The sequence below is a fragment of the Camelus dromedarius genome, chromosome 5 (genome assembly GCF_036321535.1).
Source record: "Camelus dromedarius isolate mCamDro1 chromosome 5, mCamDro1.pat, whole genome shotgun sequence".
Taxonomy (NCBI): domain Eukaryota; kingdom Metazoa; phylum Chordata; class Mammalia; order Artiodactyla; family Camelidae; genus Camelus; species Camelus dromedarius.
The window spans coordinates 62,960,483-62,975,706 of NC_087440.1; the positions used below are offsets into that span (position 1 = coordinate 62,960,483).

General features: G+C 34.9%; 1 protein-coding gene across 5 annotated transcripts in view; it reads left to right on the plus strand.

Moving 5' to 3' along the window:
* The window catches only part of FUT8 (fucosyltransferase 8), a 255,203-nt gene that overhangs the window by 197,043 nt on the left and 42,936 nt on the right, over positions 1–15,224 (plus strand). For all 5 annotated transcript variants that reach the window (XM_031453883.2, XM_064486044.1, XM_031453882.2 and 2 more), the window contains one exon: positions 14,677–14,914. In XM_031453883.2, coding sequence (XP_031309743.1) covers positions 14,677–14,914 — 238 coding nt within the window. The remainder of the gene's footprint in view (positions 1–14,676; positions 14,915–15,224) is intronic.

Below are 15,224 nucleotides of genomic sequence, written 5' to 3' on the forward strand. Positions count from 1 at the left end.
TCATGAAAAAAGTTTCCCCCTGCCTCCTGGGTGCCACAACTGTGGAGACCGAGCATATAGCCATGTCCATCATACCTGCCCTGCAATAAAGAGGGCACCCCTACCTCTCCCAACTGGTATTATACCTGCAAACACTTGGAGCAAAGCCTTGTTCACCAGCGCCACACTGCAGTAGTGGGGCAGTTCCCATTTCCCTCCCAGCTGGAGTGGAGGGAGAGTTATAAAGAGGGGGGATTAGAGAGGAGGGTTTTTAGAATCTGTGTTTGAAATCCTGGGCAGACCTCTGAAAATCCTATGCATGAAGCTGATCAGAATCATTACAGAAAAAGGTCTGAGAGCTGAGCTCTGGTATGATATACACCCAGGCTTTAGGCTGGCCTCTGGGTAGTCCACAGTGGGGCAGAACAAAGTAACATTGAAAAGGCATTAACAGTTAAATTGACATTTGAGTCACAGCTCATAAAAGTGAGCTAGGAATCCAAACAGTTTGACTGCCTACTAAAATAGGTAATTTAAATAGAAAGCAGAATCTTATAATACTTGTCATCATACTAAGAATGAGGAAAATCATAATTCAAATGACAAAAGATAATCAGCAGACACCACACTGAGATGACACAGATGTTGGAATTACCTGACAAGGATTTTAAAGAAGCTATCATAATAAAAATGCTCCAGTAAGCAATTACAGACTTGAAACAAGTGAAAAAATGGAAAGTCTCAGCAAAGAAATAAATGATATATGGAAAAACCAAATGGAAATTTTAAAACTGAAAAATAGAATAACCTAAGTAAAAAACTGTCACAGCTATTGTAGAATAGCTGTAACAGAGGAAAGAATCACTGCACTTGATGTTAGATCAATAGAAGTTATATCCAGTATGACCACAGAGAGCATAAAGATTTTAAAGAGTAAACAGAGCCTCAGTGACCTGTGGGGCAAAAACAAAAATTTTTTTTATGTTTTTATCTTTGGAGTCTCAGAAGGAGACAAGTAAGAGTGAAGGATTGAAGAAATGATTGAAAACTTCCTAAATTTGGCAAACCAACATATCCAAGAAGTTGAGCAAACTCCTAACAGGAAAAACCCAAAGTAATCCATTCCCAGACACTTTATAAGCAATTTGCTGAAAGCTAAAGACAAAGAAAAATTCTTTAAAGCAGCTCAGCAGGAGCAGTTCAGTGCATCTGCATCAGAAACATGGGGGCCAGCTCACGGTGAAAAAGAATGCAACAATGAATATGTATATGTTCATGTATAGCTGAAAAATTGTGCTCTACACTGGAAATTAACACAACATTGTAAACTGACTATAACTCAATAAAATAAAATTTAAAAAAAAGAAAAAGAAGAAGAAGAAACATGGGAGCCAAAGAGAAGTGGTAAGATACGTTTAAGGTTGCAGAACGAAAAAAACTCAACCCAGATTTCTTCATCTGGTGAAAATGTAATGAGGTGAAATAAAAACATTTTCTCATGAAGGAAAACTAAGAGAGTTTGCTGTCAGCAGACTTGCTCTAAAAAAGGAAATTCTTAAGACAGACAATGGTGACAGAAGGAAATTTGGAATGTCAGGAATGAGGAAAGTACAAATGAAAGAGTAGATATAGGATAATTGACTAGTCTTCTCCTCTTAAGTTTTTAAAACGTTTGATAGTGGAAAGCAAAATTTATAACATTGTCTGATGTAGTCTTCAATGTATATATATATATATAAAGGTAATTTTTAAGACAACTATCATAAAAGGGAAGAGAGAAAGAGACCTAAAAGTTAGTAAGGTTTCTACACTCCACTTGAGATGGTAAAATGTTGATATGAGTAGATAATAAATTATGTGTATATATACTGTAATCCACAGGGCAGCCACTTAAAATACTCTATGAAGAGGCGTACTTTAAGAAGAAAACCAACTTATAAATGAGTCAAATTTAAATACTGAAAGAAGTTATGTACAGGAAATCAGGAATGGGGATTGGATTTTGTCAAATGCTTTTTCTTTGTTAACTGGTGTAATCATGTAGTTGTTCTTTAAACTGTTAATATGGAAGATTGCATTGAATGAATTTTGAATACCTAGCCTGCTTTGCATTCCTGGAATAAACACCACTTGGTCATGATATATATATTAAAATGATAAAAAAAATGTTGACATATGATAAATAACAAAATCCAACACTTATTCATGATAAAACACTCAGCAGACTAGGAATAGAAGGGGCATTCTTCAATCTGATAAAAAGCATTTACAGGTCACAAGCTACAGGTATTATCATACTTATGGTGAAAGACCGTTTCCATAGGCTTTTCCACTGAAATTGGGAATGAAGCAAGTGTGTTCACTCTCACCACTCCTATTCAGCATAGTAATGGAAGTTCTACACAGTTCAGTAAGACAAGACAAATAAATGGCACACATATTAGAAAGAAAGGAAATTGTTTCTATTTGCAGGTAACATGATTGTCTACATAGAAAAATTTCCAAATAATCTACCAAAAAAACTCCCAAAACAACCACATGACAATAAAACTCCTGAAACAAGCGAGTGAATTTAGCAAAGTCACAGGATATATAATCAGCCCACAAATATTAACCATATTTCTACATCTTAGCAAGAAACAATTGGAAACCAAATTTTAAGCCATCATGCCATTTACACTTGCTCCAAAAAATGAAAAGGCAATACCTAGGTAAAAATACTTATAAAATATTGATGAAAGAAGACTTGAATGAATGAATGGGCATACTGTGTTCATGTGCTGGAAGACAACATTGAGAAGATGTCATTTCTTCCCAGTTTGATCCATAGGCTTAATACAATTCATATAAAAATTCTAGCAAGTCTTTTTCTTTTTGTATGTATGGATAAATTGATTTCAAAATTTATATCTAAAGGCCAAAGAACTAAATAGCTAAAGCAATTTTGAAAAAGAAGAATGAAGTTGGAGGAGTCACATTTTCTACTTTTAAGGCTTACAATTATAGCTATAGTAATCAAGATGGTGTATGGTTTTGGAGGAAAGGTAGACAAATAGAGCAATGGAACAGAGCAAAGTCCAAAATAGGGTTACATAGGTATGCTAACTTGCTTTTTTATTGAAGTGAAATTTACATAATATAAAGTTAACCATCTCAGTGTAAACAATTCAGTGATACTTAGTGCATTCATGAGGTTGTGCAAGCACCACCTCTAAGCAGTTGCAAAATATTTCATTAGCTCAAAAGAGAACTCCATACCCATTAAGTAGTTGCTCTTCATTCCCATATTTTCCCCTTCCCCCAGCCCCTGGAAATCATCAATCTGTATTCTCTATGGATTTACCTATTCTGAATATTTCATATATGTGGAATCATATAATACGTGACCTTTTCTAACTGACTTCTTTCACTTAACATAGTATTTTCAAGTTTCATACATATTGTAGCTTATATTAGTACTTCATTCCTTTTTATGGCTGAATAATAGTCCATTGCATGGTTATACTAGTGTTTGTTCATTTATTGATGGGCATTTTCACTGTTTCTACCTTTTGCTACTTGAGAATAGCACTGCTATGACATGTTTCCACAGGTATTTGTTTTGAGTATCAGCTTTCGGTTCTTTTGAGTAAATACCTATATGTGGGCAATTGATTTTTGAGAAAGCTGCAAAAACAACTCAGTGAAGGAAGCATAGTCTTTTCAATAAATGATGTTAGAATAACTTGACATCTCATGAGGAAAAAAAAAAAAATGAACCTTGACCTAAACCTCACACTTTACTTAATTAAGCTCAAAGTGGATAGTAAATCTGACAGATAAAATAAATGTGACATGTAAAACTATAATGTTTTTAGAGAAGAATGTTGGAATAAATCTTTATGACTTAGGCTAAATGTTCTTAAACATGACACCAAAAGAATGGTTTGTAAAAGAAAAAAATCAATAATTGGACTTTATCAAAATTAAAACCTTTTGATCTGCAAATGTGACTCTGTTAAAGAAGATGAAAAGACAGACTATAGACTGGAAGAAAGTCTTTACAAATCACATATCCAGTAAAGGTCTTGTATCCAGAATGTATTAAGAGCTCATAATTTTAACAGTAAGAAACAATCCAGTTAGAAAATGGGCAAATGTTTTAAACAGATTTTACCAAAGAGGATATGTGGATAACAAATAAGCATATGAAAAGATGTTCAAATTCATTAACTGTTAGGGAAATACAAGTTAAAGACATTTATGAGATACCGCTACAGACCTAACAGAATGTTTAAAGTAAAAAACACCAAGAATGTTGAGCAACCAGCTCTCATATCTTCTTCATGGGAATGTAAAATGGTACCGCCATTCTGGGATAGTTTGGCAGTTTGCTGTGATGTTAAACATATCCTTACCGTATAATTCGGCAATTATACTCCTATATACTTATCCTAGAGAAATTAAAATTCATGTCTACACAAAAATCTGTACCCTCATATGCATAGCAACTTAATTTGTAATAACCAAAACTTGGAAACAACCTAAATGTCCTTTAGTGGGTGAATAAATTGTGGTACAATCCACATGACAGAATATTACTCAGTAATAAAAGGGGATGAACTGTTGATAGATACAATAACTTGGATGGATCTCAAGAGCATTATGCTAAGTGATAAGAGATCGTTGGTTCTGGAGAACAGATAACTGGTTGCCTGGGATTAAGTTCTGGGTAAGGGTGTGACTCTAAAGCAGGTACTGTAAGAGAATTTCTTTGTTTTGATGCAATAGTCAAACACCACCACCTGGTTGTGGTAGTGGTTACATAAGTCTGTACATGTTTTGTTGGTAGTATACCAAAAAAAAAAAAAATGCATGTAAAAACCGGTGAAATCCAAGTAAGGTCTATATTATAGTTAACAATATGGTGTAATGTCAATTTCGTAATGTTGATAATGTACTGCAGTTACGTAAGACGTTCTCATTGGAGAAAGCTATATGGAAGGTACACAGTACTATTTTTGTAACTTACTGTGGGTCTTAAATTATTTACAAATAAACAGCAAAAAATGCAGTGTTAAAGGTTTTGAAAAGTAAAGAAAATAGCATGAATTGGTTGGAGCACAGTTAAACTGAGTCAGTGAGAAAAGTGGTCTTAAGAGGTTTTTTAAAAATCATAATAACAACAACAACAACAACTAGAGATTCCAAAGAAATGCGTGCTCAGCTAACAGTGGATTCTCAGTTGTATGGAGAAATGGAACAAAGCCTCTGTCTGGGACAAGAGGTAGCAAGGTTTGACATCTGGTTTAATTACTGTTGATGGTTTGATTTAAAAGCCAGTGAGTAGACATGTGCTGTAAGTGTCATTTCTATGTAGAGAATGGTGTTTTGCAGAGTGGAAGAGCTGACAAAACAGTGTAAGTTATTCTGACTTTTATTTAAAACAGAACAAAACTTCTGCAGCAGCCTTTGCATAAGAACAAAGTTCCGGCCAGTGTTTCTCTTTTGCCTCTGCTGTCTGCTTCATTTTGAATCCTGTGTAAGGCAGAGCTAACCATTCTGGAGCCTACGGTTACTTTTCTCCTTCATCCCCTTCCCCTCTCTTCTTTCTCTGTCCCATCAGTCTCTCCTCCTCCTCTTCCCTGACTCCGTTCTCTCCTTTCCTCCTCTCCCCTTTTCTCTTCCTCTACTTCCTCCCTCTTTTCCCTTTCCCATCCTCACTTTGTAAAAAGAGTGCCTGCCATATCATCCCTGTGTTTTGATTTTGAGAAGAGAGCCTAATGAGTCCTGTGAAGTCACATGATGGTTGGTGGAGGACCTTTCTGAAACCTTAATTCTGTAAGCTTACTATTTTTAACGTGACCAGTGAAGCCGGTTCTGAGATCTGGGAACCAGGCTATAAGCCTGTGGAGCAAAATTGAAGGTGCTTGAGGGGATGCATCTTCTGTGCGTTTGTGTGGGATTGGCAGAATCTGGCTCCTCAGGTAACTTAACTTTTCTTCTGCAGCCTCAGAGGGAGTTGTGTTCACATTAGATTTTGAATGAGAGAATTAGGCTTGGGAGCATCTCATTCTTCTCTGCCTTTCCTTTGTCCCCTTATGGTAGCAGAAAATATTACCAAGGTTGCTCTGACGTACTTGAACCTGAGGTAGAGGTTTCTTAGAGATGACCTGGAATACACAGAGGTGACAGAATACTGTCTCAAAGACCATCAATGAAAAAAATTCCCCACATGTGTTTGTTGCTTTCTGCTGGATCTGTGGAATTTCTATCTTTTTAAAAATTACTTCCAAACATTCAATAGAGACTTTTTCTAAGCAAAGAGCAAAAGTTTTAAAAATTCATTTGAAGTAAGTTGTTGGCTTTACTTTCCTGTTCTGTAACTGTATAGTAACTATCTGCCTTTTGCTTCAGTCTGTCAGGGTAACAGTCTATAAATAGTCTTGATATCTTTTTTCCATTAGGTTTACACTCTTAAAATGTCATAAAATACATGTAGAGAAATTGATTTCCTGAAGCACTTGGTAGTCTACTTGTGCCTCAGCTATTGTGTTGTCCTTACTGCTTGCAAAAGACTGTTCTTTGTTAGAGGGGTGGAAAGCACATCTTGATACTTATCTTAACTCTGCCGTGAAAATGTTCTTGTTTAACATGTTAAGAGACAGTCATTTCTGGTCTTGGCTTTTAAAAATGAGAATGCTTTTTAACTTTCTGTTTCATGGCTAACTAAGCCCAGGGTCTTCATTTTAGTTACCACTTTACACTACTTCAGTTCTCTTACTTGCTTCATTACCTTTTCTGCTTTGGTTTTGAAAATAATTTTAGAGAAATAAAATCAAACTGTTTCCAACCCAATGAAGTGCTTTTACCACACTATTAATGAATCTTTTCTTCATTACCAACACAAAGCTGGACATTGCAAATCTTTTTAAACAAGCAAATTAAAAACTATTTAGCCTTGTGATTAGAGCAGACAAAGAGCACAGTAAAATTTAACTTACCTGGCTCATCCCTTTCATTTTTACTGACCTTTCTTTATTGGAAATAGTTACCTGTAGTTTAACTTCTCCCTATAGAAGGAATGTTATTAGAGAGAAACTGGAAGGGTCCGCAGGGTTCTGATTCTTAATCCTTAAATGTAAGACCTGAAACTATAAAACTACTAGAAGAAAACAGGGGAAAGCTCCTTGACATTGGTCTTGGCAATGATTTTTTTAGCTATGACACCAAAAGCAAAAGCAACAACAAGTCAATAACTGGATATATTTAAGATCTTGTAGTAGCTCAGTGAAAAAGAGTATGAAAATGAATATATATATATATTCATGTACGACTGAAAAATTGTGCTGTATACCAGAAATTGACACAACATTGTAAACTGACTATAACTCAATAAAAAAAAATCAACAACTGGGACTATATCAAACTGAAAATCTTCTGCACAGCAAATGAAATGATCAACAAAATCAAAAGGCAATCTAGGAATGGGAGAAGATATTTATAAACCAGATATTTGGTAATGGGTTAACGTCCAAAATATATACAGAATCAACTCAATAGCAAAAAAAAAAAACAAACAAACAAAAAAAACACAAATGTGATTATAATGGGCTAAGAACCTAAATTGACATTTCTCAAAAGAGACGTATGAAGAGTCAACAGGTACATGCAAAGGTGCTCAACATCACCAATCATTAGGGAAATGCAAATCAAAACCACAATGAGATACATCACCTTATGCATGTCAGAATGGCTTTTATCAAAAAAGACAAAAGAGAATAAGTGTGATTGAGGATGTGGAGAAAAGGAACCTTTTGTACCCATTCCTGTTGGTGGGAATATAAATTCGTACAGCCATTTTGGAAAACATAGGGGTTCCTCAAAAAATTAAAACTAGGACTACCATAGGATCCAGCAATCCCTCTTCTCAGTATATATTTGAAGAAAGTGAAATCAGTATCTCAAAGAGAGATCTGCACCCCCATGTTCATTGCAGCATTATTAATAGCCAGGATATGGACACAGCCTGTGTGTCTGTCAGTGGATGAATGAATAAAGAAAATGTGGTGTGTGTGTGTGTATATACACAGTGTTACATACAAATAACAATGAAATGTTATTCAGCCATAAAAAGAGAAAATCCTGCTACTTACAACAACATAGATGAACCTGGAGGACATTATGATAAGTGAAATAAGACACAAAGAGACAAACACTGCATGATCTCACTTATATGTGCAAACCAAAAAAGTCAAATTCGTAAAAACAGAGAGTAGAACAGTAGTTACTGGGGCAGGAAGTTGGGGGACTTAGATGTTGATCAACTTGTACAAAGGTTCAGTTATGTGAGAGGAATGTTCTAGGGAGCTAATGTACCGCACGGTGACTACAGCTAATAATACTGTGTTGTATACTTGAAATTTGCTAAGAGAGTTGACCTTGAGTATTCTTCCCACCAAAATATAAGTCGTAACTATGTGACGTGATGTATATGTTAATTAACTTGATTGTGGTAATCATTTCACAGTATTTACATTTTTAAAAACGTCATATTGTACACCTTAAATATATTCAGTTTTTATTTGTCAAGTGTACGTCCATAAAGCTGGGGAAACAATGACCAGGTAAGTGCTCTGAGCCTGCACTTCTTGCTGCCTCTTGTATTGAAGACATCATAGGGAGGGGATGGATAAGAGCCCTGGACAATGGCTTAAGACACCTGAATTCCAAACTTTGGCCTTCACCCAATTCATGTATTTTTGTGACAATGGACTTGACGTGACCTTTGTCTCCATACGTGCAGTTCAGCTGAACTAGTAGTAGCTGAGCATGTACTCTGCAAGAGATGCCTGGAGATACTATGTCCAGTTTATATTGACTAAATGCTTTTGTTTGTTGTTGATTTAGCCTTTTTTTCTGCAATGTAGTAACTCTGTAGTGTGTAGTAACTGGGTGGATTAGTGAGGGAAATTACATTGTGGCTGGAAAATTCTCCTCTGAAGAGGCTTTTATTTGTATGGAAAATCTAAATAGTCATGGCAAAAGGCTTTATCTGTGATTTAATTTAAAAGCCATGGAATGAGTACTGTTTTGTAATATTACATCATTGATTCACAATTACTACTAATTTAGTAAGTGAAAGCAGTGGAAACCTCTAAATCCTAGCAGTGTCTAAGTAATATTATAATGCTTGTAGTTTATTAGTTGATTCAAAATTATTCTTTTTTAGCAAAGTAGAAATTAAGCTGGCTTCCTAATTGGAAACATGTCCAAGAATAACTCTTTTCATATTGTAACCAAAGTAAAAGAGATTAAAATGTTTTAGCATCATGATGGTGTCTTTAGTGAATTAGTAACCATTTAGGTTTAAAAGACATTGCTTCCCTTAATATACCATGTTAGTTAGAGGCATATTGATTTAAATATACTTCCCAATGTTGATTTATAGGACAGTGATGCAAATATGGCTTTCAATTCTGTTGAAATAGAGTCTTTCTTGGAAACTAACAGTGTCAGAAGTGCTTCAGATAGTGTTCAAAAAAAAAAAAAGGCTGAACAGAAGGAAACTGAATACAAAAGAACCCTATTTTATCTCAAGTCTTTATTTCTTGATTTATACGTGTACTATGGTGACAGCTTTACTGCAGAATTATAATGGTAAAAGTGTTACATAACATTGTTAAGTTATAATTGGGACACCTTGTAGCACTAAGTTTAAAAAGTATTGCTTTTATCCAGTGTGAAATAATGTCTCTTGAGATCCTGAGGATAAATGAGGCAGTGTGTTTGAATTAGCTTTGAGCCTATACCTACCATGTGTTTGAGCCTCATAGTATCTCTAAGATGGAAGGATGGGTGAGCAGGGAGAGGTTGTAGCAGGAGGTGATTTTTGTCTCAATTTTAAATCAGCAGATTGAAGTATAATCACACAATTGAATTCATAACAGAGCTTTTTTAGGAGGGGAAAGGTGTCTTAAACCACTCTGCAGAGTTCTTTAACTAGAATGTATTGTCTTAAGTAATTTTGATAAATTTACCTCCTATTCTAAAACTTGAATGATCATCATCACTGAAAAGAGCAAGAATGGATGTGCTTATTGAGGAGTCTGACTTCAGAAGACCCTATATGCAAAAATTCTACATTATATATATAATTTATAGGGTTTACAAAATAATTTTACTTTGCTCATCATACTTACTCTTTACAATGTGGACTTCCATTGAATGATGGGAAAAGTACATTTACTTAGCATTTCAAAAACACAATGAATTATATCTTCAAGGTTTATTTTAAATGTAGTTTTATTTATAACCCCTTCTAGTCCAGCTGAAAGTGATTTTTTCCCTCTTCTATTCCTTAATTCCTTTGTTTATCATGGTCTTAAAACATTTAATTTGTCTACTATTGTAGTTATTTATGTATATGATTTCTTATTCTGTTGAATTTTCATCTCCCAAGTCTCCTTGTATATATTAATTTTCATCTCCCAAGTCTCCTTGTATATATATTAAGTGTATTATATTGATATATAAATGCATATTTATTGAATAAACAAAGGTTCACCTATACTTGATCAGTGAGTGATACTCAAGGCAGAAGGAAGGAGAAGTGAGTGAGACTCTCACTAATGGATCTTATGGGGAGTGGGGAGCATTTTCAATTTGTATTTCCCCGTCTTCCACTCCTGAATGAGAAGGGCTTCCTAGTGAGCCTCTTTCTTCTGGAAGTATATCATATACCAAGTGTGTGTGGGGTGGGAGGAGAGGGAGATGAGTGGAGGGAGTGCCATAAAACAGGAGGGAGGGGAAAGAGCTAAAGAATCACAACATAGAACAAAACAATCTGCCTGCATTTTGGCATTAACTGGTAAAGAAATATAGAAGAGAGTACATTAAACACACAAGAAGCAAGTGAAAAACAGATTTTATCACCAGACTTAGCTACTCTGTTAAAGTGTTAACACGATTAAAATAAAGCTTTTAGTAATGGGGCCCTTCTATATATTCATGCTTATGGATGAGACATACCTTTAAGCTGTTTGCAGACATCAACAGAAAACTATAAAACTGGAATCAGTGGTGATTGACAAAGGCTATTTGGTAAGAAATTTGGAGATTATTTACATGTGTGTATGTGTGTATGTATGTATAACAATGACTCTGTTTCCCTTTTATAGACTCCCATAAACCTCTCTGTACTTATTGCTACTTTGTAACAGTGGTGGATAACAAAGCCTTAGCTCAGATAAGGGGTTTTCTCTGAGGTTCCTTTTCCATCAGAATAAATCCCTATCCATCTCAGAGCTGTTGCTTTGTTTACCTTTTATGTATCTCCTTGTTTTTTCTAGATATTCATTCTGATAAGCCTAATCTTGTATCAGAAACACATATAGTTTTTCTCTTTCTCACTGTCTCTCTACCATTTTCTGAATCTTTTGTGAACAAGATCCTTTGAATTTTCCAGACTTTTAAATATTATTTTGGTAAAATATTGGGCTGTGGCTTAGAGTTTTTTCAGTGTTTTAACTGTTATCGTTCCAGTCATTCATTTTCTCTTATCATTCTCTGCCTTAGTCTTCCATTGCTTACCTTGTATGTGTAGACCTTTCTTATTCCAGAACCAAATGTAATAAATAGATTTTTTCCCTTTGTCTGTGTTATCTATGACATAACAGAAAGATTTAAAAATTCTCTTTTCAGCTTACTTTGAGACACAGTAAGACTCCAGAATTAAGCTTCATTTCATAAATTGCCTCTTCTTTCTCTTAATCCTCAGTTCTTGTGCTCAGAACAGTGGGTTCTAATTAAACTCTTTTCTTAAGAAACATAGTACATGTGTTTTTCTTAAATGCAGATGTGTCTTCTTTTAAGTAAAAAAAAAAAAAATCTACAGTTTGAAAAACGATACAGTTTGAAAACTAAAGGTCAGACATTTTAATTCTTATGTTCCTTTACTCTTTTTTCCCTTTAAACCTATGAAGACTAATTTAAAATATTATAATAGGGGAAACTGGGTTTGAGATATATGAGGTCTTAACTGTCTTTGCAACCATTCTATACATTTAAAAGCTGTTCTAAAAGAAAATGTTTATTGAAAAACATATGAAGGGTATTCTCAATCATGTGAATTTTAGTGATATTCATATGCTGTATTTCTTACAAATCATGAAAAATCTGACAAATGTCAGTTGTCTTTATTGCTTTCTTAACTTTTGAATTAATAATAAAGCTTGGAATCAGTTTGAGAATGTTATTTATGCTCAGGATCCTTGTATAATATTGTCAGAAAGAAAAGGATAAATTGTTCTTCAAATACTAATTTAAGATCACACCCCTCCCTCTGTTCCTCTCAGATCTTTTGTGGCTATAGCAGTGGAGTAGGGGTCTTTATTGCCTTAGGAGTCTGCCATGAGTTCAAAGTCCCAAGTGAAGAGAATCAGCAACTTTAATACTTGGCTGAGGAAACAGTATTGACCAAATCTTGCTGAATTTTATCTGAGCTCTCTTGGATTCAGAGAGCTCTTAACTCTTCAGAAGGCTCTTGCTGTTATAGGTTCTGCTTTGATCTAAAAGGACCAGCCAGCAATGACACATTTGAATATGAAAGATAACTTCTTCTGAAAGTAGCTGTGTGTGACACTTTTCCTTCTCAGACTTTTTTTTCAGAATCAACTTTATAGCCTTACCATCCTAGCTTTTGTTTCTAGGGCTCTACATGACAGAACAGAGGATATCCCTAGAAAATAGTTGTAGATTTGTGGCTTGGCAACCACTTTATTAAAGGCTCTTGTAAATTGAGAGCTCACTACCTTGCTTCTTACTATATGAAAGAAGAGATTCTATTCCTGAAGATACCAATCCTTTCTCTTCCCTTGCAGGCAGAATAGCTTCAAACACTTCTCAGGCTAAGGGGCCCTTGTCAAAACAAATTTTTATTTGAAGAACTAAGAAACATAGGGATATTTAGCAACAGCCCATATGAATTACAGTGGAATTGAAACTTTAGAAAAGGAAAAAAAAAAAAGAATTTTTCACACTTGCTTAACCCCATTGCACCCACTGTTAGATAATATTAAATGTTTTAACCACTTGAATGTTTCATTTTATAGCAAAGTATATAAATAGAAAAATGGATCTTTTGATTAAAAATTGGCATAAAACATTTTCAAGACATCCAATATAGAACATGTTCTTCATTTTATTGTGAAAATTCCTTGTATCATCAAGACTGGTTTAAAAAAAAAAAAAAAGTCCCAGAAATGCAAATCAAAACTACAATGAGGTATCACCTCACACCAGCCAGAATGGCCATCATTCAGAAGTCCACAAATGACAAATGCTGGAGAGGCTGTGGAGAAAAGGGAACCCTCCTACACTGCTGGTGGGAATGCAGTTTGGTGCAGCCACTGTGGAAAACAGTATCGAGATTCCTCAAAAGACTAGGAATAGACTTACCATATGACCCAGGAATCCCGCTCCTGGGCTTATATCCAGAAGGAACTATACTTCAAAAAGACACCTGCACCCCAATGTTCATAGCAGCACTATTTACAATAGCCAAGACGTGGAAACGGCCTAAATGTCCATCAACAGATGACTGGATTAAGAAGAAGTGGTATATTTACACAATGGAATACTATTCAGCCATAAAAACCGACAACATAACGCTGTTTGCAGCAACATGAATGTCCCTAGAGAATGTCATTCTAAGTGAAGTAGGCCAGAAAGAGAAAGAAAAATACCATATGATATCGCTCATATGTGCAATCTAAAAAAAAAAGGAGAAAAGAAAGAAAGAAAGAAAAAAGACAAATGAACATAAATACAAAATAGAAGCAGACTCATAGACATAGAATACAAACTTTTGGTTGCCAGGATGGAGGGAGGTGGGAAGGGACAGACTGAGAGTTCGAAATTTGTAGGTACTGACAGATATGTATAGAATAGATAAACAAGATTATTCTGTATAATGCTTGGAAATATATACAAGATCTTGTGGTAGCTCACGGTGAAAAAGAATGCAACAATGAATGTGTGTATGTTCATGTATAACTGAAAAATTGTGCTCTACACTGGAAATTGACACAACATTGACTATAACTCAATAAAAAATAATAATTTTCAAAAAAAAAAAAGTCCCATGACTGATATTTTGTAATTATTGAACGCAGGTATCCTTTTACTCAGTGGCTTTACTTCCATGATGGAAAAAGTACATCTTGTTTGTGACATCTTGAATTCTGGAGATAGATGGAATTATTAGATAAACTATAATTTTTCCTTTAAGATGATTTGAACTTGGCCAGTGAAGGTAAGCTCAGAATGTTGGAGTGCAGCTGGAATCAATGAATGATTTTACTTCTTTCATAAAGATCTCAGTGTATGCAGCTTTGAGTTCAGAGAGGATCATGCTTACATGTTCTGAGTAATAGAGAAGTGAAAGGGTATTTTTAAAATTTAACTGCTTAATTTAACACTTGTTTAGTGATATTTCCAAAGTAACTGTTCTTTTTCACTGCCATCCCCTTAGGTATGCACATAAAATTTTCAGTGAGTTCTTTGAAATTTAATCTTCAAGTTGAACTCCTTGCTTAATCAGATATACTGTATTAGTCCTGGCTTATTATATGGTTTTTTGACATTTCTCACCTATAAAGAGAAGTTAACCTCTCTGTACAGCTTATTTTCACCTTTATTTCTCTTTCTCACTAACAGAATCCCAAGGACTGCAGCAAAGCCAAGAAGCTAGTGTGTAATATCAACAAAGGTTGTGGCTATGGCTGTCAACTCCATCATGTGGTCTACTGTTTCATGATTGCATATGGCACCCAGCGAACACTCATCTTGGAATCTCACAATTGGCGCTATGCTACTGGAGGATGGGAAACTGTGTTTAGACCTGTAAGTGAGACCTGTACAGACAGATCTGGCATCTCCACTGGACATTGGTCAGGTAAGAAGCCTGTGCAGTTTGTCATCTCTCAGAGTTGAACTGCCACATAGCCAGGCTATCACATTTCTGCTTACAACTTTATGGCTCATAGTCTTTTTCTTTGAATCCATAAAGGCTACACATTATCCAGATAAAATCTAAAGTCATATATTTTATTCACAAGCTCTATTATGATCTATTTCACTTCTGATGTACAATCTTATCTGGATCTAGCAAAATCACCAAGTTTTTTTTCCAGGAACGTGTTTTACTCTTTTACTGATGTTGATTAGATAGATAGATAGATAGATAGATAGATAGATAGATAGAT